This window comes from Lithobates pipiens, unplaced genomic scaffold (assembly GCF_037356315.1).
Source record: "Lithobates pipiens isolate NorthernLeopardFrog02 unplaced genomic scaffold, aLitPip1_a1.2 Scaffold_3, whole genome shotgun sequence".
Lineage (NCBI taxonomy): Eukaryota > Metazoa > Chordata > Amphibia > Anura > Ranidae > Lithobates > Lithobates pipiens.
The window spans coordinates 2,855,552-2,882,117 of record NW_027507790.1 but is presented as its reverse complement, the minus strand read 5'-3'; the positions used below and the strand labels follow the sequence as shown (position 1 = coordinate 2,882,117).

The following is a 26,566-nucleotide window of genomic DNA, read 5'->3' as shown; positions in this document are numbered from 1 at the left end:
CAGACCGGACCATTTTGCTGGTCAAAGACCAGACCACTTTTTGCGATTCGGCACTGCGTCGCTTTAACTGACAATTGTGCGACGTGGCTCCCAAACAAAATTGACGTCCTTTTTTTCCCCACAAATAGAGCTTTCTTTTGGTGGTATTTGATCACCCCTGCGGTTTTTATTTTTTGCGCTATAAACAAAAATAGAGCGTCAATTTTGAAAAAAACGCATTATTTTTTTACTTTTTGTTATAATAAATATCCCCCAAAAATATATAAAAAAACATTTTTTCCCTCAGTTTAGGCCGATACGTATTCTTCTACATATTTTTGGTAAAAAAAATCGCAATAAGCGATTATTGATTGGTTTGCGCAAAAGTTATAGCGTTTACAAAATAGGGATAGTTTTATAGCATTTTTATTAATAATTTTTTATTTTTTACTAGTAATGGCGGCGATCAGCGTTTTTTTTTTTTTTTTTTTTTTTATTTATTGTGACTGCGACATTGTGGGGGACCGATCGGACATTTTTGACACATTTTTGGGACCATTGTCATTTATACAGTAGTCACTGCTATATAAATGCAGTGATTCCTGTGTAAATGACACTGGCAGTGAAGGGGTTAACCAGTGGGTGGCAGTGTAGGGGTTAAGTGTTCCTAGGGGTGTGTTACTAACTGTGGGGGGGTTGGGCTTTCATTTAGTGAACACTGATCTCTGCTCCAATCACATGGAGCAGAGATCAGCGTCACTAGTTGCTAGGCAGAATGGAGAAATGCTGTTTACTCTGCATTTCCTCCATTCGGCCGCTCCGTGAGACGATCGCGGGGATGCCTGCGGTGATCGGGTCCCGCGACCAGACTCAAAGGGGTCCCGACCAGCGCGGGAGCGTGCCGCCGGCGGCGCGCTCCCGATGGCAGGGCGGCATTGAATATTGGACGTACCTGTACGCCAATATGCCTGCCCGTGCCATTCTGTCGACGCACATCGTCGTGCGCTGGTCGGGAAGTGGTTAAGATAACCATCAGGGATACCTTCAAAGTAAATGCTATATCTACAAATATCATCTATCACTTATGAAGCAGTTGAGATTGAAGTCAATATTGAGGCCATGGACTTAAAAATCCAAGACGATTCTCTTCTACTCAACTGCCTCATAAAATTGCCCCCTCTCCAGTGCTTGTTCACCAACTCTCTATCCCCCCAAAGTTTGAGAGTTGGAATTTTTATCCTGTACCAATCTAAAATGCTTTGACACGTTGTGTGACCACCCCCTTTTTTATGTTCCTAATATGCTCTTCTACCTGAACATGCTAGGTCCAATATACTATAGCCCACATCCACATTCTAGCATATTTATAACCCCTCCCCCCGTAGAGGAACAAGTAATCAGATCCTTGATCCAATAATTTCTTTCAGTACTGGTTGCAAGGAATTCTTTCTTAATATTATTTCTAGCTTGACAACCTCTCCCACATGCATAGAAGCCTGTTGAAAAAACGAAATGGGGTACTTCTCTTATGTATGGGGGGGGGGGGGGGAGAAAATCTATCACACTGGGCTATCTGGGCTTTTTTTTTTTTTTTATATACATACCCAGGGTTACCAGGCAAAACTGCACTCAGTATTTTATCTCTCTTCAAAATATTATAATCCAGTACCAATTTAAATTAAAAATCTGAGTTAACCCACTGTTTGCCTTCTTGTAACAATACCTGCCTGTCCATATCTAACACTCCCCTTTGGTTTTTCTGAATAGAAAGGGGTTCATAACCCTTTTTAATAAGCCGATTGGCCCGAACCTCTGAAGGAGCTAATCCTATTCATCAGAGCAATTTCTCTCTACTCTCATGGCCTTTAGGAATATTATTAAGCCAAATATTGATGGCAGCTGTCTATTACGAGATGAGAATTTCTGTCTGGGTTTACAATGATTCTTGGTCTATAAAAATTTCTAGATCAAGAAACTACTACTTTTCACTCAGTCCAGGATAATACAATATCTTTAGAGAGATTATTCCTATTAAGCATGAATCTATCAAAGGACAATCTGTCCACCTTCCATACAATTGATAGGTCTTCAATGTATTCTTTGTAAACAACCAACTCACTTGGTCGCTCACAAAGCACATCTCCTGCTTCCCAACAAGCCATAAAAAGGTTTGCCACACTAGGGGCAAACCTGGCACCCATGGCTATCCCCTTAGTTTGTAAATTATAATTTGCCCTATACCAAAAATAATTCTGTTTTAAGACTGAACTTAAGACATTTAAGAATAAACTTCTGATGACTGTCAGTCAGATCTGAGTTGCTAATGGCCTATCTGACTGCACTTAACGCTTCATTGTGTCCGATGATAGTATAAAGTGAGCCAACATCTGCCGTGGCTAGAATGCAAGGTCCTAAATAATCCAGAGACTTAAAAAATTGGATAACATTTTTGGTATTTTTTGGTATACGCCTCCGTCTGTGCCACTAGAGGCTGTAAAAAATAGTTGATATACTGACCCAGCCTCGAGCAGATTGATTCAATGCCATTGATGATCGGTCTGCCTGGGGGTCTAATGGGTCTTTATGTATCTTGGGCAGGAAATAAATTATGGGCATTCTACAAACTATATAGGGTTACCATATAATGCCTCTTGGTATACCTCCCTTTTTTTTTCCTCCACCAATAATTCCAATTTCTTTTTATACTTAAATATGGGGTTTCTATTCAACATTGTGTAAGTATCTAGATCAACTGTCTCTCCGTCTGCTCCTGATAGTACTGTTTAGTCATAACTACTGGGAATCGGTGGGGCTCTGCATAGTCGGTGACAGACTGATTCGGACTGTTCCATTGCGGGCAATAGCCGCCAAATCACATCAATGTGAACCAGGGCTTAATTCCATTTGGTTTGTTTAACCATTATGTTTTGTTGTAGCAACTTTTATTTATTTATTTTTATTTTTTAAACAATTGCACCGTTTTTACTTTCTGAAGCACAAAAGCACTGCTTATAGCTTTCACTAACTAACCCATACTCTTCTAGAGCACACCAATTTGTGCATTCTGGTGCAAAATATCCTAACTGATATTTGGACAGTATATGGTAACATACTTTGGTCAACAGCTCTTGTAGACTTTCAGTTTCTGAACTATGGAGTTCTAAAGTGGGCTCTGTTTCTCTTTTTTTCCCCCTAACACAGGCATTAAGCTCTGCAGCTTCTGGAAAGCCTCATATTGACAACTCCTCAGATTTCTTGTCTAAGGGTCCTCACCGCAAGCACCCAGGAATTTTGCACATGAATATAGTCCATCTGCCACAGGAGGCTGAAGATGCAGCCAGTTATATTCTGAAAAGCAAGTGTTGCTTTAATAATATTATTTTGCCATGTATAAACCCAGTAAAGGAATGTACCACTGTTGGATCTGATTTTACAGTTTGCTATTTATTAGTACTATTTTCTATTTAATAATTTGTACTATTCTGTAATTTTTACTAAGAGATTTGAATAGTAGTATTTTGCAGAGTGCACCATCGTCTTGGTAGAGAGGGGAATGTTTCCTCCTTGTGCTTTCATTAACTTATTTTCTAATTTCAGAATGCCATATCCAAGGTATGGAAGAGCATGCTGCTTCTTTAAAAAACTACCTATGGAGCAGGAAACGCCCTATGGAAGAAAGGGAGTTGCGAAAAAAAGCATCTGTGCTACAGGCTGAGTTTATAGCCAAAATGCCAGATTCAGGTAAATATCCACTTTCGGACCGCCTGTTCCAAAAAATACTGTGACAGGACAACTACTCTGCACCAGAACACGTACATGATGCTGCATTTCCGGGAAGGGGGTAAACACGTACACCCGCCACCCCATCTGTGCTGTGATTCAGTATAGCACAAGTTGGTCAGCAGGTCCCAGCTTGGCAAATGACAGTACAGGGCCCTGTAAGGTCTAGTTCTACAGGAAAAATAGTAAATCCTCAAACAATATGTAGCTGCTGCCAAAGGGGTTTCTAGGGTACATGAACATTCCACCTTTTGAATTAACCCCTCAAATAAACATGACGACAATATATGCTGATGTTTTGAAGGGATTGACCAAGTAAAGTCTAGTCTTTTGACAGAATGCAGTGTGTTCTGTAAATGGATGAAGAGAGATCCTGTCATTTTTGGCAAAAAAAAAAAAACCCCAAAAAAACTGTAACAATACATATTCTTGTAAATTGATGAAGAAATTCGATTTTATTTATATTCTTTTTTTATTTTTTTTGATAGCGCAAAAAATAAACGCAGAGGCGATCAAATGCCACCAAAAGAAATCTCTATTTGTGGGGATAAAAAGGGAAATTTTGTTTGGGTACCGCATTGCATGAATGCTCGATTGTCAGTTAAAGCAACGCAGTGCCATATCGCAAAAATTGGCCTGGTCATTAAGGGGCTGAAGGGGTTATGTTTAAAGTGGAGTTCTGTCCATTTCTTCAAGTTCCTTGCAACATAATGCCCACCCTTAGAACAGTCTGTAATGGCTATTTATTTATTCATTTTCTAAATACCTTATTTTTCTTTATGTAGTCTGCACTTCCAATCCCGGCTGCCTACTAGGCAATTTCCTCATTAGGTGATTTGCTACGACTCCTGGGATATCTGCGTAATCTATACCAGGAGTCTTTGAACCTCGCTTGACATCCTTCCAGATTCTGTCTTGATTGACAGGTTGCCATAGCAATGGGGCAGGAAATTCTGCCGACGCCGCTGTTATGGTGACCTGCAAACTTACTGCGCAGGCATGAGATTGGGATGTGCATGGCGGATAAACAGCTGCACGGAATCCCGGAAGCAAGTAGGAGTGGACATCGGATGCCCACACTAATAACCACTGCCTGTCTGCCGGGATCCTATGATAATTGTCATATTTGTAAGTAAGAAGAAATACACTTATAACGGTATCCTGTTTATATTGGGCAAATAGAATCATGGGGTGCTTTTTCAAGAAAACCAGCATGGAGACTGGAGCTCCGCTTCAGACTGGGTTCACACTGGTGTGAATTGGATGTGTTTTCCCCACATCTAATTCGCATGACAGGAGATTGTGACCAGCTTTCTATGGAGCTGGTTCACACATCTCCGGGGTGGTGGCCGAGTGGCTTGCACAGGAGTCCTCTGTGTCTTTGGCTCTGTTTCAGGGCCAAATTCAGGCAAAAATATGGCCCTGATTCATCCCTGAAATGGAAAACGGTGACTCTCCGGACCCCTGCTGCGAGCCGCATCTGGCAGCAGTGTGAACCCAGCATTAAGGGATGAGAGGAAAGTAAGTGTGAACAACTCAACCCTTTAATGTATGAGCACCCCAACTTCTCGGCTGCAGTGCCAGGAAAAAAAAAAAAAAACCCTGTTAATACTATCTGGCATCAGTGAAGGTAGAATTTGTAAGGTAACCAGGGGCAATCTGAGCACATGCTGTTTTAGAACAAAAAATAAAAAAATTCTGGCGTTGTGCTTTAAAACTGATCTCTAATGTTCAATGTCCTTTTTAAATAGTTTGGGCCAACCTGGATTTTGTGATAAAATGTTGGGTTATGTTGCAATCGTTTGCAAAAGGAAACAAATAGAAACTGCCATTTTACACATGTCAATAAATGGACCCCTAGTTATTTTTCTGTCTTCTTAGTACCATTTGCAGTTTTAAATCCATAACCCTGTATATAACATTCCTTGAACATGGAGACAGCTTATGTTCTTTTCAAAAGGTTAGACAGTTGTCTTCACAGGACTTCTTACCTCTAATTCCCACTAGGCTCATTCTGAAAGAACACTAAAAGTGGTGGATGATGATCTGGGGAGAATTAGATTCCCTGTCAGATTTTTAACTTTATCAGGACTTCTTAAGGGGAAGGCTTAGATCCTCAGTCAGCATTTTATTGGGGTCTCTATCACCATTGTACGTTTTTCCTCACTTTCTGTTTGGTAACCATACTGTAAATGAGGAGAAATCTCTTACAAACCTGACCGGCGCGATCGCCACCAAGGTAAGCTGTACATTCCCTCTTTTCTTTCTTGCCCATTAGTAGACACCATCTAGCAACTGTTTTTGATTAAAATGGTACCTACAGAAAGGCACTGGTGAATACAAAAAATAAAACGTGGGCTAGCAATATAAAACCTTCCTACTCCCAGCATGCTTAAATGGATCTATGCCTTTCTATAGCTCTATTGAGAAAATTCTACCTCCGTTTTAATTCTTCTAAATTCCTACTGTATAACTGCCAAGCTTCCGTCGTGCATCTATCTGGATCAGCATTCCTTAAGCCTGACTCGGGAGTTCTGTATGCATACCCTGCTGGGCTAGACATCATGGGACTAGCCAAAATGTGACGTTTATGCACTGGGATCTGCATTGTGGCACTTTGCTGATTCATGTACAGCTCCAAGGGTGGCCCTGTCTCTGTAGACTCGCTTTGTGAGTAGGCCATGCAGGCTGAGCACTGAGGGGTACATCAGTATTTGGATCCCTGGGCACTATTCATTTTCCCAATTTCTGTTGGTTTCGCTGCAGGTGGGGGTTAACACTAAAGTATTGAGCGCCAATGTCATCCACTGAGGTTTTGTGTGCACTCCATTGTTTGTTTTTCCCACCATTCAGTATTGAGGAAGCAGCATCCTGCTGCTGTTTTGTATTGCAAGTGACCCATAGAACTCTCCTCAGTTTATCTCTGCTGCCCACCTACAGTGACCTGATCACTTTTGACTGTCTGACCCTTCTCCTGCTACCCATCAGTCAGGAATATTTAAGGCCAAACCCTGTACCCTGAGCTATACTTTGCCTTCTGACTTGCATTGCAGCATGTCTTATTCTAGACTGTCACGCTGTACTGGGTACATACAGCTCACACTCCACTAACTGTTCTGGTGTTGCTTGCAGGGTGCCAGACACCATATCCCAACTTAATAAAGCATTGACCATCCCATTGGGGGCAAGTGTATTCTTCTTCCTTAACAGAAGAAGCCTAGGGCTCACTGGTTAGACTCGCCCTTCTGCAGAGGCAAATAGTCTTTATTTACTCCTATGAAGGGAGAGGTTAACCACTTGCCTACTGGGCACTTAAACACCCCTCCTGCCCAGACCAATTTTCAGCTTTCGATGCTCTCACACTTTGAATGACAATTACTCAGTCATGTAATACTGTACCCAAATGATTTTTTATTTTTTTTGTCCTTCTTTTCCCACAAATAGAGCTTTCTTTTGGTGGTATTTGATCACATCTGGGTTTTTAATTTTCTGCGCTATAAATGAAAAAAGACCGAAACTTTTGAAAAAAACCCCCACAATTCTTTGCAAAATTAAGATTTTATTAATTTTTTTCCACAAAATTGTCATTGTAATAGGTTATTTCTCTCATGTGGCATGTGTATACCACAAATAATGCCCCAACATTAAATTCTGCTACTCCTCCTGAGTATTACAATACCACATGTGTGGGATGTTTCCACAGCCTGGCCACCTGGTCTGTTCTAGGAGCATAAATTGCACATCTAACTTGTTGATTACCTATTACACTTTTGAAGGCCCTGGAGCACCAGGACAATGACACGTGGCACTGATGGCAGTGGGGGCAGATTGCAGTGGGGACAGATGGGCACTTTATTATCAATTATCTATATTTTATAGATTTTTTTTTTTTTTTTATTACATTTTTTTTACACTAACCGCTGTGAGATCTCACAGCGGTTCGTCTCTCCCTCCTCACACGCTGTCTATGTGAGGAGGGAGAGCCGTCGATGAGAGATGATCTCATATGTTTACAGCGATCTGTGACTGGCTGTGTCCGAGGGACACGGCCAGCACAGAACTTCCCCCGTCCGCGGCGGCGTGCAGATGGGAAGTAAACAGGAGGATGTCCAGGGACGCCCTCCCGTCAGCATTCGCGCTGTGGCCGTTTTGGCTATAGCGTGGGCGCGAAGTGGTTAATGCTGAGGTACTGATCACTGATGTCTTCTACTGGCTGGGTTTTTGTGTTCCATGCCTTTTTCTCAAATCGCCTTTCAGGACAACCCCGGAGAGAGTAGCTCCACCTTGCAATCAGGAAACACATGCCCACTTTAAAAACACCTCCTCCTCCTCCATGGCCTCAGTTATTGTGTTTCCTCCTTGGAGGAAGCATGTGCCTGAACCAGGGAGAGCTACACTCTCTGCAGTGGCGGATGCATCAGCAGAATCAGTTAAACTGGCCGCTAGGTCTTCGGCTCTTGTAAATTCAGCCAGGAGAGCAGTTTGGCTGAAAACATGGTCTGGGGACACTGCCTCTAAGGTCAAGCTGTGTGGTCTTCCCTTCTCGGGTGACTTGCTCTTTGGTCCTGATTTAGAGTCTGTGCTGGATAGAACAGCCGATAAAAAGAAGGCTTTTCCAGTTAAGAAAAAGCAGATTGCTAAAAAGAATTTTCGTGCTTTTCAGCAGTCCCATAAAAAAGACCAGGAGCACAAGAGCAGATGGGGTTCACAGAAGGGCAAAGGCAGGGGTGGAGTCCTCTTTAGATCTCCCCCAGAGCAGTCCCCTAAGAACAAGTGACAATATCTCCCCAGTGGGGGGGAGACTGTCAGCTTTTCGCGAACAATGGGACAGGCTGTCTCCAAATCTGTTCGTGAAGAGCGTTGTCGATCAGGGGTACAGGTTGGAGTTTTCAGAACTACCCCCGAGCAGGTTTTATGTGACAACATTGCCAAGGGATCAGGAGAAGGCCTCTGCAATGAAGCTGTTGTTACAGGAGCTGATACAGCAAGAGGTTCTGATTCAAGTCCCAGTAAACCAGCAGGGCGGGGGTTTTTATTCACATATTTTTCTGGTGAAAAAACCCTCAGGGAAGTACCGTCTAATCCTGAATCTGAAATTCCTGAACAGGTTCATTCGGTACAAACATTTCAGGATGGATACAATTTTCTCCATCACAAAGCTGTTGACCCCAGAATGCTTCATGGCATCCCTGGACCTAAGGGATGCCTACCTTCATATACCAATTCATCAGGCATCGCAGCAGTTCCTGCGCCTGGCATTGAAGGTAGGGAGTTCGGTATGGCACCTCCAATTCAGGGCTCTGCCGTTCGGACTCTCGTCCTCTCCCAGGGTCTTTACGAAGATTATGGCAGAGGCTTTGGAACCCCTGAAATTGAAGGGGATTCCAGTCGTTCCTTATCTGGACGACCTTTTGTTTTTTGCAGACTCCAGGGAGCAGGTCCTAGTCAATCTCCAGAGGGCCCAGTCTCACCTCGAGGGCCTGGGATGGCTTCTAAACCTAGAGAAGTCAATCCTGACCCCCTCACAGGAAATGAAATTTCTGGGGTATACATTAAATTCGATTCTCCAGAAAGTTTTCCTGCCGTTGGAAAAACAGGAAAAGTTACAGCTAGCTGTACAGCGGATACAGAGCAACCAGACAGTCTCAGTCAGGATGGCTATGGCAGTTCTGGGCCTGCTTACGGCAGCAATCCCGGCTGTTCAGTGGGCCAGGTTCCATTCCAGACCCCTTCAGAGGGAGGTTCTGTCAAGCTGGTCCCATCAGGATCCTTTGGAAAAACAGCTAAAAATTTCGTCAAAGACGAAAAGGGCTCTTTGGTGGTGGAGAGACCAGGCAAACCTCTCAAGGGGCCTGGTGTGGACCTTTCCTGTGGACAAGCGCCTTACTACAGACGCAAGTGCCTGGGGCTGGGGAGCCCATCTGGATGGTCAGACATCTCAGGGGGTCTGGTCCAAACAGGAAGCTCAAAGATCATCCAACTGGAGGGAGTTGAAGGCGATCTTTCTGGGTTTAGTGGCATTTCAGCAGAGTCTGAGAGGTCACCATGTTCAGGTGTTGTCAGACAACACAACAGCGGTTACCTACATTATGAAGCAAGGGGGAACCAGAAGCAGGAGCTTGATGGAGCTGGCCAATCTGTTGTTAGCCTGGGCAGAACAGAACACAGCCTCACTATCGGCAGTGCATCTGAAGGGCTCTCAGAATTTGTTTGCGGACCTCCTAAGCAGGCGCAAATTGCTAGAGGCAGAATGGAGTCTGAATCAGGAAGTGTTCCTGATGATCTCCGAGGCCTGGGGGGTTCCTCAGGTAGACCTTTTTGCCAGCCAGCAGAACTCAAAGGTGGACAGATTCTTTTCTCTTCACCGAGGAGATGCAGCAATAGGGTTGGATGCATTCGCTCACCCCTGGCATTACCAGCTGTGCTATGCCTTTCCCCCCTTTCCTCTAATTCCACTAGTACTGAGGAAATTCAGGGAAGAAAGGACAGACTTAATACTAGTCACTCCTTTTTGGCCAAAAAGACCCTGGTTCGCGGGTCTTCGAAACCTAGCCTCGAAGCCCCCATGGAGGTTGCCACTCAGAAAAGATCTGTTATCCCAGGGGACAGTAAGTCATCCAGAAGTGGAACTCCTGCAGCTAACCGCCTGGTTTCTGAGGAGGACCTGTTAAAGGCTAAAGGTCTCTCAGATAAAGTAGTAAAGACCCTGCTGTCCAGTAGGAAGGCAGTTACACAGGCAATTTACATGAAGGTCTGGAAAAAGTTCAACTCCTGGTGCAGTTCTAGAGAACTCAAGGTCAAGAGCACGGTGTCAGTCTTGGACTTTCTCCATGAAGGAATGGAGAAGGGTCTCGCAGCCAGTACCCTGAAGACTCAGGTGGCTGCCTTATCAGTTTTCTTTGAAAAGACTTTATCTAAAGAAACTTTAATTTCTAGATTTTTTAGGGCTCTTGCTCCAAATAGACCAGTAGCCCTTAAAGACTTTCCCAGTTGGGATTTGTCTACAGTTTTACAGGGTCTCTCGGGAGCACCGTTTGAACCCTTACAGGAAGCTTCTTTGCAGAAGGTGGTTTTAAAAACAATCTTTTTGGTGGCCGTCACCTCGGCCAGGAGAGTCAGCGAGCTCCAAGCTCTAGCTATTACAGAACCCTTCCTTAGAATTTATCAGGACAGGGTGGTACTGAGGACGGATCCAGCATTCCTACCGAAAGTATCCTCAACTTTCCATCGATCACAGGAAATAGTGTTACCTACATTCTCTGCAAGCCCAGCAAATGCAGGAGAGGAAGTTTTTCACACATTGGATGTGAGAAGATGTCTTTTACAGTTTCTGAAAGTTACTAAAGAATTTAGAAAATCAAACGCCCTCTTTGTGATATTTTCTGGATCACGCAAGGGGGAGAAAGCTTCTAAAAGTACGCTGGGTAGGTGGCTTAAGTTGGCTATAACAGAAGCCTATAAAGCAAAAGGAGAAATACCTCCCTCAGGGATTGCTGCCCACTCTACTAGATCCACGGCAGTTTCCTGGGCTGAAAGGGCCGGTGCCACGCCTGAACAAATCTGCAAGGCTGCCACTTGGTCCAGTTATTCGACATTTCTCCGGCATTACCGGTTAGATCTACTGTCTGCAGCAGATCAGGCCTTCGGCAGGAAGGTACTGCAGGCAGTAGTCCCGCCCTAGGGTAAGTTTCTCGGTTATCCTCTCCGGGGTTGTCCTGAAAGGCGATTTGAGAAAGACTCAGTTAGACTTACCGGTGACGGTATTTCTAAGAGCCTTTCAGGACAACCGTTACTTCCCTCCCTAGGTTATGCTTAGTAAATGTATTAAGTTCTACCATGGTGTTGTGCTTTCTGTGCTTTGTTTTCCAGCGTCGGAAGGCCACAATAACTGAAGCCATGGAGGAGGAGGAGGTGTTTTTAAAGTGGGCATGTGTTTCCTGATTGCAAGGTGGAGCTACTCTCTCCGGGGTTGTCCTGAAAGGCTCTTAGAAATACCATCACCGGTAAGTCTAACTGAGTCTTTCTGTCAGTCAGGGTTGAGGAAGCACCTTTTTGCTGATGCTCTGAATTGAAAGTGCCCACCTATAGTGACCTGATCACTTTCATCTGCCTGACCCTTCTCCTGCTACCTATCAGCTAGGATCTTTAGTTTCTGACGTCTGACCTTGTACCCTGATTTACATTGCCTTCCATCTTGCAGTGCAACATGTCTGATTGGAGAGACAGGAGCCAGTCCCGCTGCACTGGGTGCCTCTAGCTCACTAACTAACTGTGGGCTGTCTGCAGCGTGTCCTCTAAAATCCAAAACAGACAGCCTAAAGGATTTGCCCTCTGCTAGAGTCTCTGCCATTCTTGTAGTCTTATAGCTCTGTTGTGCATGGCCACCTTCCTGGCTCTACCCTGGAAGGATTTAGCTGTTTTTGTGCAGGACTTTGCACTTGAATGTTGTCTCTGACTACAGAGGCCTTTAGCGTGCTTCCGTCTCTTCCCTTGCAATATCCTAATCTGATCTGCCCACAGCCTTAAGAGCATCTAAACTTTCAGATCCTGCATCAGCCTTCACTGAGGCTTTGGCAGATGTACTATTTAGGTCCTGCACTATCTGGTTGAACCTACACTGGATGAGTCGTAATCTTCTGCTATTGCTACCAAACTTGGGAATCATGTTGGCCATTATCAGTTCAGTACACACCACTTTTATAAATTGAGGACCTGCCAGTAACTTCTACCAAGGCTGTTTCCAGTCTAGGCTCCTTTTTAGGGCTTGTAAGACTACCAAAAAAACGTTCCAGTGCCCCCTAAGTTGCTAGACACCGTATCCTGGCTTAACAAAGCATTACCTATTCCAGTGGAGAATGCGTGTAGCTTGATGCTCATCCTAGAACTCCCTGTCCCTTGTTTTGGTCGTAATCATAAGCCAGCCAAAAAAAAAAACTTGGACGGGCACATAGGAAGGGGAATTAATAAGATAACCATTCAAATGAAGTGTTTGAAGAGCTTTCATTTTACTTTCTATGAATGATTAGTTGTTTCATGATCCAGCTGAAGGGACAAGAAGGAAGAGGGAGAATTGGCGGGGGGGGGGGGGGCACATGTAAAACCTAACATAGCTGGCCACGGGTAATGATTTTAGCCACAGTAAAAAATAATTGTAAACTGTTTGTATTTGACAGAGGTGGACACTGATGGATATAAGGAAAAGATAAAAAGTCAAGTACTTACAACTTTGCGTAAGCAAACGTATAACTGGCAGCCTTTAAGGTAAGAACTCCTGAGCTGCAATGAAAAAAACTTTACACTTGCAAACTAATTATTGCCCCCCCTTTTTCTGAAAAAAAAAAAAAAAGGTTCTTGTACAAAACCGATGGATGTCTGAGAGCACCCCTTGTGCACCAGCGGACTGATTGGGAACGCCTGTCTGTTTTTTCAGGTGGACCCGATTGGACCACCCATTGTTCTCTATGGAGTGGCAGATGTGTGTCTGCTGGCATCTGGTCTCCTAAAAAAAAAAAAAAAGACTGATGGGGATACGTTCCCCATCTGTCCTCTGTGTCATAGGATAGGCAGTCCATTTCCATCGACTGTCCATAGAGAACAAGCTGTGTCGCTATCACTATGCAGAGCGGACACGGACCTGGATCTCTCTGCCGAGCAGGCGGATGACAACGCTGAGTTGGCAGATCCGCTTGATGGATTCCACTCTGTCTGAAAAGGGCCCAAGTGGATTGATAGACAGAGCACAATCAGAAGTAAAACCAGTTTAAGCAGACATTAAAGAGGGATTCCACCAAAAAAAAAAAATATTAAAAGCCAGCAGCTATAAATACTACAGCTGCTGACTTTTAATAAATGGACACTCACCTGTCCCGGGTTCCAGCGATGCCGAGGCCGATCGCTCGGCTCTCGGCTGCTGTCGCCACCATTCTAGGTGAGGGAATCAGGAAGTGAAGCGAATCGGCTTCACTTCCCGGTTCCCTACTGCGCATGCGTGATCCGCGCAATAGGAAATCTCCGCGCTGTCACTGGGACCCGTGTGTGTCCCAGCAGACAGCGCGGCAGGGCAGGAAATGGCGTAGACTCCCACGGGAGTCTATGCCCGGAAGTGGGTGAAAATACCGGTCTGTGTGTCGGGGGGGGGGGGGGAGTGTATTTATTTATTTTTTTCCCCCCTTTCTTGTGATTGAGTATTCTTTTCAAAGTGAAACTTTACTAAGCTCTGAAACAAGTGTACTTGCAGTGCACAGTATATTTTCCTTTAGTAAATCAACCCCATAATGTGTATTAAAAATTATGCAAAATTGGAAAGTCTTTTATTTCACTTGCAAATATCTTTCTCAAGTCATCTTCCAGGACGGCACACCTGAGAGATGAGAGGCTCCTCCCTACAGGAAACACAATCAATCGACAGCTGTAAGTCCCCACCCTTCCCCTTGATCCTCAGTTTTTGATTGTGTTTCTCCCTACACAGCGAAACTGTTTGTTTTTTTCCAAATGACCCGAAGCCTGGGGCTGGTGGTCTCCCCCTGGGAGCCGGACCACAAGCCTGGGAAGCCTCTGGGTCTGGTAGGATATTCTTGTCCTTCCTGGGGGGTTCCCCTATCTTTTCCTCAGGGTGGGCAGCAGAAATTGGAAGAGCCCCCCTGAGAGCTGAAGGACCCTGGGTACAGTGGTGTACCCAGAACTTCAGGGGCCATTATCCTGTCTCCCCCTCCTTACCTGTACAGGTGGCTGTTCAGACGGGGGTGCTGGCCATCGGTTCTTTCCAGGGGGATCTTGTCCCCGACTCCTGGGTCCCCGGTAGCTCGCGTGGGCTGCCGGAGAGGGCGTGGCAACAAGCACCCACGTCATTTTCAAACTTCGGGAAAATGGCGGCGGCGTTCTTACCCAGGAGGGAAGGCTGAGAGTCAGTAGGAGCAGGCGCCCACATCCTCCTTTCTCTAGAGCGAGGAGGCACCAGTTTACTATGGTGGATGTCTGCCTTAACCACCTCAGATATGAAGATGGGAATGAGGAATGGAAGGCATTGCCCCCCCCCCCATGTATATAGACTGACTGGTACAGTGCAGGACACAGCCTAACCTGGCACCTCCCTATGGGGACAGCAGTTGGGGGGGGGGGGGGGGGGGGGGGAGCACTTTGGCGGCTATCCTCCTTGCGTGTGGACCATAAGGATGGAAAAGCAAGCCCGCTGGCTGTGGCAAAAAAAGGAAAACGACAACGGTGAGTACTTTACTTTCCTTTTGCCGTGGGAATTTAGCTGCAAAATCCCCAATTCCAGCCAGAGGGTTTCTGGGCATTTGAGATCTCACCTGGGCTCTGGATTCAAATAGCCCTTAAGCTTAAGCTTAAAAACACCAGCTGCAGCCCCTCTTACATCAGAGAAGCTGTATGGTGGACAGGTGGTGCAGAGGAACGAGTGTGCCTAAACCACCTCAGATGAGAGAGAGGTAGGTAGGCCATTGCTCCCCCTTCCCCGTGTATATACTGACTGGTGCAGTGCAGAACCTGGGGTCGGGATACAAATAGCGCAGACGCCACTGCTAAAAACACACCAGCCACAGCTCCCTCTTACAGCAGAGACACTGTGGTTATCGCAGCAGTAGGTTGCCAGCCTCTCCCTACATGCCCAGTTGTGGTACATTAGTAGGGATGAATATAGCGTACAGAGGGGACCTGGTAGATACAAAGCTACTTACAGGCCAGGTATACCACTGAACAGGTTATTGGGCAGTGGTTGGTGGATTCAGAAGCTCCCCCTGGTCAGCAGGTGCACTAGGTTACCGGCCCTATTAGCCCAGCTGCTAGGAATCTGAAGTTGCTTCACAATGTTTAAAAGCTGACCTAACACTCAAGGATGGGCAGAGACCAAGCTTCTGTGTGGCACAGTTGGGGTTCCCTTGTCACAGATCCTCCTTTTGGGGGTTGCTTGCTATAGTTAACTTTCATAAGCTCCAACCTCCCACTCCACCTTTACACTGTGTTTATATTATAGTGTAGGAGGTAAGAAGAAACTTTTTTTTATTGGTTTGGGCTACAATCCACTCAGTAGCAGATCTAAAGGCGATTCACCATAGATCGCTCCCTACATCCTTTTTAATTGAGGATTTTCTGTGCAAACCTACGCAAGAGCTACATAATTGATTGTTTGAAGCCTGCAAATAGCTATTTACCTCCCAGGCTAAACTGGTAACCACCTCTTCTAGAGAGGTCTTAAATTGGTCTCTAGGGCTGGGCTCATTGAGACTTTAGTTGCTAATCAGCACCACCTGGATTTGTGCTGGCTAGCGTTTGCTCAGTCTATGGAGGTAAGGTAGGACAACAACTACTACTAATAGTAGGGTGTCCAACCATTTTAGGATCTGTTCCTTCACTGGTGGTGAAGGTTTAGTATCTACAGCCCAGGCTATGCCTATGAAATAAATTGCCTGTTGGTTATTTCATAAAGGGATAGACCATGACTCCTCATTGGCTGCACACCAGTAGATCAGTAGTGAAAGTTTGTGCTTGCTGGGATGTTTTTGTGGCACAGCAGAAATACACATTGAGATTTGTGACATCTCTGCTTAATAAGGGCTATATTGCTGTACATCAGAAATGCACTGCACTGAAGCTTGTTTGCTGTCCTTTATATACTAAAGGTACTGCTTTGTTTGGCTACAGATCAGAAAAATACAACAGTGAAGGTTGTCTGTACTTTCTGGTTTTGTGTTGCACAGCAGAAATGCACATCATTGAGTCTGGTGACATCTCTGCTCATAATGGTTATATTGCTGCACATCAGACATACACAAGATTGAGGTCTGTCTGTGGGGCTTTGTGTCCTGTTTTACTGCCTTGTTGGTTACTTATCAGAAAGGCAGCAGTGAAGTCTGATGGTCCTGATTTGCGTGGCGTTGTGCTGATTCAGACAGTGCTATTAACGGCAATGGCTGCCGAGTTTAAGCATGCGATTTGACATGTTGAGTCGCATGACAAATCATTTCAATATGGATGTGCTATCTCTATTCATAGTGTTTTTATTGTTGCACATCAGATTTATACAGCATTAAGGTCTGTGAGGTTTTGTGTCCTGTATTACTGCCTTATCAGAAAGGCAGCAGTGAAAATTGATGGTTCGAATTTGTTGGGCTACATAGCAGGAATACAAATTGAACCCCTGCCAGGTGTAGTACATATACTGCCTTTGGTAATCCATGTAGCACCACAAAGTGGTGTTGTGCTGATTTTAGCCATGCGATTTGACATGTGGAGTCGCAAAGCCAAATCGCTTCAATATGGATGTGCTATCTCTATTCAGAATTGTTATATTGTTGCACATCAGACATACAAGATTGAAGGTTGTCTGTCCTTTTATGTCTTGCATATACTGCCTTATTGGCTGCATATCAGAAAGGACACAGCAGTGAAGGTTGCTTGTCTTTTTCTGATTTTGTTTTTGCTGCTCAGCTGAGACACATTGAGGATGGTGGCCTCTCTGCTCAGTATTGGTATATTGCTACACATCAGACATACACAAAGATTGAATGTTTGTGTCCTGTATTTCCTATATTTACTGCCTTATCGTTTGTATATCAGGCACAGCAGTGAGCAGTGTTTCTCATGGATCTACCTTTCTGCATCTTAGGGATACACAGCAGGGGTTTGTTGGCTGCAATCCTCCAGGGAGTCACAGCATTGGGGACCCCTTACTTGTTCGACCTGAAAATTGCTATTTTTTTATTTTTTTTCCCTGCGATCTGTGTAATCTTGAGGTCTGTGGATCCAGGAATCAGGGACTGCTGGTGTCGCACAGACACAAATGGTACCCATTGGAAGCCATAGTATATGACTTCTCATGCGTCTTGCAGTCCCAAGTCGCAGGTTGGGTCGCACGGGTGTGGGAACCCTAAACTTATCTGTCCCTTCTGATTGAGGTTTTGCTACACAGCAGGAATACTCATCATGGCGATATTGTTTTATTTTGCAGCAGACCAGAAAGATTGCAGCTGTAAAGGCTGTCTGTCTTTTTCCTCAGTGTCTGCTTTTATGTTGTTGCACAGCAGAAATACTCAAGATTGAAGCTTGTTGGTGCTTTCTGTTTCAGAAAAACACAATGCTGCAGGTCGCTTGTGTCCTTTCTCAGTGTTGGTTCTATCTGAACTACACTACAGAAGTGCATGACAGAAAGGATTGTCTTGTGTTCCATATTTTTCCCTGTGGCATAGCAGAAATGCACAACACGGGAGTTGGTGTTCATATTAATCTTATAACTGTGGTGGTTTGTCAGAAATACACAACATAGAAGTTTGGGTCTTTCTGTCTTTATATTTATAGCCTTGTTTTGCTGTACATAGGTAAAGCACAACAGTAAAGGGGGTTCCTGTCCTTTCTGTATTTATATATCAGTTATGACCTAGCTAGCTGCACTAAAGAAATACGCAGCATTTAGGGTTTGCTTGAGTCTTAATGTTTTTACGTCTTGGCAGCACATCAGAAAACCAGACTGTGAGGACTGTTTGTCTACATTGAGGTTCAGATTTGGGTCTCTTCCCATATTTGATATATTGGTTTAGCTAGTCACACTCAGGCACACAACATTGTTGTCTATGCTTGTGTCCTTTCTGTCTAAATCTATTGTGCCGTGCCCACAATCTATGATCATTTTATTTGTGATATTAATAATGCATGTATCACCTTTTTTTATTTCAGCCTTCTTTTCCATGGAGGGGCCAGGAGTTCGGGCTGCAGATGCCACATGTCAGAAAACCTTGACCACTTGCATTCAGGGATGCCAGAACCATTTCCTAGGGTTGAAGCCCTGTAGGGTTATGGGACACTGGAGGAAGGGGATAATGAATCGCCCTGTTTAGTAAGAACTTGGAGAGTTCTGTTCAGAGGAGTATTGGGGCCTGAGGATGAAGTATAAAGATGTATACCCGATCGAATAGGTTTCGGCTCGGTGCATGGCCTTCATTTTGCCCTTTTAGCAAAACTAGACATAGCAATATGGGTAGTCTACTCCTGCTATGAACTTTAATCTCCTGAAGAAGGCTCTCAGGCGTAAGTAAGGACATAGATTGGGCGTGCCTTAAACCCAGGGTTCAAGCTTCTGTTAATCTATTTCCCTTAAGTAGGCTTCCCTTTAGTCTTTTGCTGACATAAAGATAAAAAGGAAGCAGTTTTATTTCCCTCAACAGGATAGTGTTAAGACAGGCCCTCTTATTGATTAATGTAGTGTCCTTGTCTTACACAGGTCTCTTATTTATCTTTTTAGTGGTTCTAAGTAGCACCTACAGGCATAATAGGCCATGGTTGTGAGATGGGCAACATTGCTAACCTACAAGTTTAACATGTTTTCTGATTCCATTTTTAAGAGCCCATTTCACCTAGATACTGCATCTGAAGCGGAAAAGGCAGGAACATCTGTGGAGCAGACCTGCAAATCAGCCGCATGATCCAGCTAAGATGCCTTCATCAAGCATATGAGCGTATGGAGTGGAGGTAAAGCTCACTGCAGAGCCAAGGTTCGCCAAGAGGGTCTTGCAGTGGCCCCACCCTAAGGTAGGCCTGAGGTACTTGTTTATCCTCTCAGGTGTGCCGTCCTGGAAGATGACTTGAGAAAAGTACCAGTTACTTACCGGTAACTGTCTTTCTGGGAAATCTTCCAGGACGGCAGGCCTACTTCCCGCCCGTTGGAGGAGGGAAAATTCTAGAACACTAGAAGGTGAGTACCTATGAGGAATGATTTCCCTTGTGAACCTGGTTCAGGAGTTACTTCTCTACAAACTGAGGATCAAGGGGAAGGGTGGGGACTTAAAACAGCTGTCGATTGATTGTGTTTCCTGTAGGGAGGAGCCTCTCATCTCTCAGGTGTGCCGTCCTGGAAGATTTCCCAGAAAGACAGTTACCGGTAAGTAACTGGTACTTTTTGCCCTTTTTTTTTTTTTTTTTTTTTTTTTTTTTTTTTTTTTATTGAAATTAGTGAGCACCAAGGGGAATATTGTGCACTGTGCATCTCGCAGCTAATATATTTCTTTAGAGTTCTTATTAATAGTACAAAGAAAATTAACTTTCTTCAACCGCAACAAAATTCTCTTCTGTTGAAAGCTTGTTTGCGTGCAAATTTGATACTTTTACAGCATCTGATTATGAAATGCAGTGTCCCCCGCCCCCCCCCCCCCCCCCCCCCTTCTCTTTTTTTTATTTTTTTTTTAATTTTTTTTTTTTTTATGCTTACACCTAAGATGCATTGTGTTTTTATGTAGTTACACAGAGCAGATTGGCTTGGTGTATTTGGCTGCACGCTTTGATGGAGGATATGCTGCAGTAACAAGAGCTCTAAAAGAGGTGAGATCATGTAATTACTTCAATATGAACAGCAGTAAATGGTCTCTGCTCTCTACATTTTTACATTTATTACGTGACCAGTTCTAAACTTTTGCCTAGCGTTGCACCAATACCGTTATCAGTGCCGGTACTAGGCATTTGTACTTGTGCAAATTCTCCAATACCCAAAACTGATACCGTCAGACTTGGTTCACATATGTGCGGGCCAGTTTGCAGTGTGATTTCAAAGGCCAGTCTGGCGCATTTTCGTTTAGCGGTTCCAATGAGAATTGTGTATGTGATTAGAAATCGCACCTGATCCTGACTGAATTCACACAGCTTATATTCAAACAGGCTGTAAAAACTCACTGAAACGCACATGTACACTTATGTAAAAGTGAAATCTGCAGTTTTCTCATCTGTTTTTATGCATGTATGGTGTGAGCAAGCCCTAAAAAAACATGACCATAAAAATGGGTATCCGTACTTGAGATTGGTGAGTATTTGAAAAAAAGTATTGATGCTCGTACTCTTTAAGAAAACTTGTATCTGTGCATCCCTTGGAACTATATATTTATTTTTCTTGTGTACTTTTACAGATACATCAGCGTGTTCCTGATTTTAAGCCTCAGACATTGTTGGACTTTGGCTCTGGTGTTGGATCAGTGTCATGGTGAGGGCAATTTTATAGGTACTCCTGCATTTATTTATATCAGAAAAATTATACTTATCTAATCCAGTTTTTTTTTTTTTTAAATATGTTTTCCTTAGCATAATCATGTCAGGCATAAAGCTCGGTTCACTAAACTGACACTGAATTGTGTTTGATAAAAATCATTAAGGATAGAGTCTAAAATTCTGCTCCCTCTATCAAATCTTTTATTTAATATACAATAAAAATCTGAGAACACGCACACGCTGCTGTGAAAACAACCACTAAAACATTGTATAATATCAGACAGGACATCTTTGAATTGGGAAAACCAATTGATAAGTCTCTCCTTCCCCTTTTTCAAAACACCTGTGCTTAGGTATGCAACTAATGTTAATAGTATTGTGGGCAGCCAGTCGTTATGACTAAATATTCAGATGGCACTTGCTCAACCATGAAATGATGGATTATACCACAACTGCTATAGTGAATACTATAAATTGCCACTATAATAGTATAACTAATACATTTTCCAAAATGCTATAATGACAGACACGTAGTGCAAAAGTCTTTCTGTGCAATAAGTGCTTCATGCTTTGTTCCCAGTGTGACCTTGTGGTCTGAGGAGCCAGTGCCATACACATGGAATATTTTGCTTAAAGGGAGTCTGAACCTGTGGGAGTCACCAGAGGACATCATAGGGACATGGGTCCCCCAGAAAGACCTACTAGCTTAGCTGACTTTCCTTACTATACAGTAAGGGAGTCTCCAACATTTAGTGAGTGATTACATCTTTTCACGTGGTGGGAACAAGAGGGCAAAGCACTTTATTGCACAGACTTTTTTGCATTACATTTCTATATTTGTCACTTTTTTTTTTTTTTTTTTTTTTTTTTTTTTTGCATTTTGGAATATTAATTGGTTATGGTATTTTATAGTATTCATTATAGCAGTTGTGGTATAATCCATCACTTCATGGTTGAGCAACAGTTGCTTAAATGCCTCTTTGCATGAGACATTATCACTTTATTGCTCAGTTAACAAAGTTCAATACTGCTCTCTCCCAGATCATGCAAATGCTATGCATTATTGCACTTATCGGAGTTGCTTTAGTAAGCACAGCCTTATGTCCTGTACATTCAGATAGCTATAATGGTTTTCTTTTTTACTTTATTAAAATACTTGACGTTATGCAAATAAAAACACGGTAGTTGCAAAGTTGTAGTTTAGATTAGGGCTAGATTTTGAGTCACAAATAACAGACACATGAGGCATATTTAACTGGATACAAATATTATGGTAAGTGGGGACATACAATTATTATGTGGATTGGGTTGTTGCTTGCTATTTAAGCAGTTCCATAGTTTGACGTTGGGCATTGGAAGTGCATTTTAACAACCGGCCTGTGACCAACCAAATTGACCTGTCTAACAATATATCTTAAGCAGGGGTTTAGTCTGCACACATTTGCAAATGCATAATGCGTAAGCCACAGACCCCCGTCAAGGCACCCCATTTTCTGTAGTCCCTAACTCTAACTTCTAAGAGCCTCCAAAGTGCACTTTAATGGGTTGCATGTTTAGGTAGTATTTGTAAGGCTCCTACACAAATGGCCAAATATTCTGCCAGTGTGTACAACAGTCTGTCCGATGGAAGCCGGCCTAACATCTGGCTTCTATTGAGCTGGCATGCTGGAAAACCAGCAGCTGACCGGTGTGTTTTTGTGGGGCGTGGGCAATCCCCTTGTTGGAACACAATAGCTCTGCGGAGAGGATTGGTGTAATAACATTGTAGTTATTAGAGCCAGCTCCTCAGTGTGTTTTTTGTGTGTGTGTCTTAAATTTTTGGGGGTTTTTTTTCGATAAAAATATAAACGACTAATTTCGATTAATTATTACGTACATACAGATCCAACTACTTTTAGCTGATCTCCCTGCATTGCAACTCTGCATTTAGTCAGTGGTAAATGTGGTATACGCTATATACAATCAGCCGACACTAGTTCGTTTTCACAGTTCACACAAATACGTTTTTAAATTCAAACTGTAGCACTGACGTAAGGTGTGTGTGTGTGTGTGTGTGTGTGTGGGGGGTGTTTATGTCATAATGTAGAGTATAAGATTTCCGATCATTTAAGCCCAATCCTGCCACAAAGCATTAATCCAGCTCTGAGGAATCCTCTTTTATTGTTCAGTGAGATAAATCTTGACAAACAGAAAAACTTTGTCAAATCTTAACACTTGCTGTGAGTGACAGGTGATTTACATATCTCACATTTTGCCTAAAATGCATGCATTATTTTTTAATTCCCTCCCACTCCTTTCTTCTGCTGCTCTGCCAGGATTGGATGTTGCCCACCTCGGCATATTTGGTCATGCTGAAGTCATTTGGTTACTTTCCTGTCTTTTCACTGGATGTTAGAGATCATAGCAGAAGTTCAGTGTAAGAAACACACAGGACAATATGCATATTGACAAGGAGTGTAGAGGTGGGCGGGGAGTCTACCGACATCACGACTCCAGACAACAGACCCACCCACAGAATATGCCCTTTTCCAGGTCTCATAATAGACAGAGGGGAGACATTTGACAGGTAAGGATACATGCAGGAGGCATGTATATCCTTATAGATAACCTCTATAGCAGTAGTTTAGAAAGGATGACATTGGATTTACATCCACTTTAAGTATAAGATTTAATTTTTGTGTTTAAACACAAACTACTCACATAAAGATGATGGGGGGGGGGGGGGGGGGCGGGGGATCTAGTAAAGCCGACAATCGTGTTAGTTCCGTAGGGCGGAAGCGGGTGACGTCATGCGTAGCTCCTCTCCCGTACGCGTTATGTTCAATCAGAACTTCAACGTCACCGGACTCCTCCCCCCCCCCCTTTGTTAGCAGACGGAGGTACTTGGGGAAGGGGGGGGGGAAGTCCAGTGATGTCGATGTCCGTGACGTCACTGGAAATCCCTGAAGTCCCGGAAGCCGGCGGAGAAGTGAGTACCGATCAAAAGAATTTTGAGCGATCAAAAAAAAATTAATCAAGGAATTAATCTTTAATTTCCACAGCCCTAGGGGTTTTTTTTTTTTTTTTTTTTTTTTTTTTTTCCCGTTTTGTTTTTCTTCGACCCGATCCAAAACCCCCCCACCCCCCCCCCCCCCCCCCGCTTGGTCGAATGGAAAACAAAGCTACCTGTGTGTACCAGGCTTTGCCTGGATGCCGCTGTTCAGATATCACTGATATTTTTAAAGATAAAAAGTTCTGTCTTTTTCCTTGAGGAAAATTCAGGAATGCTAATTTATATAGTTCATTATACTGTGTTTTTTTTTTTTTTTTTTTTTTCCTATTCGACATTATAGGTTTTGTGTTTTTGTTGTTGTATTTCAGGGCAGCACATGCAAACTGGGGTACCAGTCTGAAAGAATATGTATGTGTTGATAGTTCTGCATCAATGAACCAACTCAATGAATTAGTTCTTAGAGGTAAGATTCTCTGTCCTGATCGTTTTTTTTTGTTGGACAACCTTCTCCCAGATTGATGCGTCTTTTTGTGAAGGGCAATGGAAATGAGCGTTTATATAAAGTCATGTTTATCTTTGCAGCTCCACCACGTTATTCCAGTGACATTTAACTATTAAATGTTGTTTTTTATATTTGGCCTCTACCCCCAATCAAACGAATTGTTTTTTTTGTTGAAGTCCTTCTTAAAATATCTCCATGCATAAATTTTACTAACCCTAATACTTTCTGCTTGCTTGTGTTGGCAGGTGGAAAAGAGACAGGCAATATGCATATCGATGGCATTTATTTTAGGCAGTTTTTGCCAGTTTCTCCAAAGGTATGGGTTTTTGTTGTTGGGTTGTGTTTTTTTTTTTTTTTTTCTCTGTATATCACTAGCTGATTTTTGCACACTATAAAAGCACTACACCCCAGGTCTGCATAACTTAATTTTTTATTTTTTTTTTTCTGCTCCTGTTAGATAATGCTTTCCTTCTCTCATTCCATTTTCTAATGCTGACCCACAGTGTTTTCACTATCATACCCTGATGCGTTATCTTTTTCAGGTGCAGTATGACTTGGTGATTTCTGCTTTCTCGCTCAATGAGCTTCCCAACTTGTTTGAAAGACAAAAGACCATCCAGGCTTTATGGAGGAAAACGGGAGGTTTTCTGGTTTGTGTTAATTTTTTACTTTATAACTGCAGCTCTATATCCATATACCCTCTATATGTTTTGGCTTTGTCTTCTTGGCTTTATAGGTTCTGGTGGAAAATGGCACTAGAGAAGGCCATCAACTTTTAATGGAGGCCAGAGAAACTGTCTTAAGCGTAAGTGTCAATGTGAAACTGCAAATTTTTATTATTTGATTCCTATGTCATTGTGTTACCTAATCAAAGACTTCTCTGTATATTTGTAACTGTAAGGCTAGGTTCACATTGCTGCAATACAAATATATATATATATATATATATATATATATATATATATATATATATATATATATATATATATATATATATATATATATATATATATATATATATATATATATATATATATATATATATATATATAATTTTTTTTTTTGATCAGATTTTTAGTGCAATTATGTAGTGCTACTTGAACACTACTTGGATGTGGTATGCATATTCTATGGTACTAGCATTGCGCCAAAATAGTGCAGGAACATTTTCCAAAATCACTCTGTGCTGAGTTGCATTGATGTGAAAAAAACACAATTGAAAACAATGTGATATGCGATTCTGCGCCCCTCAAGCCGCATCTGAAATTGCACTAGAGTGACCCAGGCCTAAATCTTTTCATTTCAGAATTTGCTTTTCCTTTTTATTCATAAGTAAACTCACAATAATTGTTGTAGCCAAAGTGCACAGCAGTGAGTTTATTTGTATACTGAAGTACAAGGCGATTTATATGACTGTTTACATTTTAATCACACCACCAAAAGTAAATTCCGTTTTTATTCACAATCAATGAAATTAGATTTGTTTTTTCTGGGGCTCAAAACTTTTTGATTCCTCAGGGTTCATTTACTATAGTGCTGATAAATGATCCTGCAGTCCCAGAAAATAGCGCCCAATTAAGACTTCAGCTCTTGAACTAAGCGCTAATGCAAATGGCAAGAAATGCTATTGCTGGCAAATGTGCCTGTCAGATCACGTATGTGGGAATAGTTGAAGTCAATGGGGCTCGAACCTGCAAAATCCAAAGTTCTCACTGAAGGCTTATATGCAAGTTCTTTGCCATTAAAAAAGTGTATGTCCTGCCCCACAGGACATCAATTGGAAAAAAATGTTTTTAAAGCTGGCGTTTTATCAGATTTTAATAATGCTTAAAGTGAAACAAAAATTCCTTTAAATATCGTGCCTGGGGGTATCCTTAGTATACCTGTAAAGTAGCACATCTTTCCCGTGTTTTACTGTACCACAGCATAATGACCTTTCCAAAGGAAACAATTTAATTCAAACTTGCCCGTGGCTGTAATGAATTGGAATCTGGAAGCCCCCTTTAACAAGGGGAGGTCCCCAGGTCCTGCAAATCCAGTGCGGGTTCCAGCATCGCATTCAACTCGCAGACAGTTCACACTGCCATATGCGAACTGCTGGGAGTGTCAGTAGAAAGCTAATGACACCCCCAAATCAGTTCGCATATCGCAACTGCAAATTCAGACCACCCATTCAATCTGATTCTGCTGCGGACCAAAAAAGGGTCTTGTGCAAGTTTGGTCCAAATGCGATGCAAATTCAACCATACAATATGTATGGCTAAGTTTGCATTACACAAACGTCGCATGTGATTTTTCAGTGCGGGGCAAATCGCATCTGGTGTCGGACA

At 43.0% G+C, this 26,566-nt stretch overlaps 1 protein-coding gene across 2 annotated transcripts in view; it reads left to right on the top strand.

Annotated features, from left to right (window-relative positions):
• The window catches only part of METTL17 (methyltransferase like 17), a 48,819-nt gene that overhangs the window by 2,300 nt on the left and 19,953 nt on the right, over positions 1-26,566 (top strand). The window contains exons 2-10 of one of the 2 annotated variants that reach the window (XM_077461154.1): positions 3,181-3,334; positions 3,577-3,720; positions 12,933-13,020; positions 20,004-20,085; positions 20,664-20,737; positions 24,103-24,197; positions 24,482-24,552; positions 24,779-24,886; positions 24,973-25,041. In XM_077461154.1, coding sequence (XP_077317280.1) covers positions 3,181-3,334; positions 3,577-3,720; positions 12,933-13,020; positions 20,004-20,085; positions 20,664-20,737; positions 24,103-24,197; positions 24,482-24,552; positions 24,779-24,886; positions 24,973-25,041 — 885 coding nt within the window. The remainder of the gene's footprint in view (positions 1-3,180; positions 3,335-3,576; positions 3,721-12,932; positions 13,021-20,003; positions 20,086-20,663; positions 20,738-24,102; positions 24,198-24,481; positions 24,553-24,778; positions 24,887-24,972; positions 25,042-26,566) is intronic. The other variant, XM_077461155.1, reaches the window with a different exon arrangement.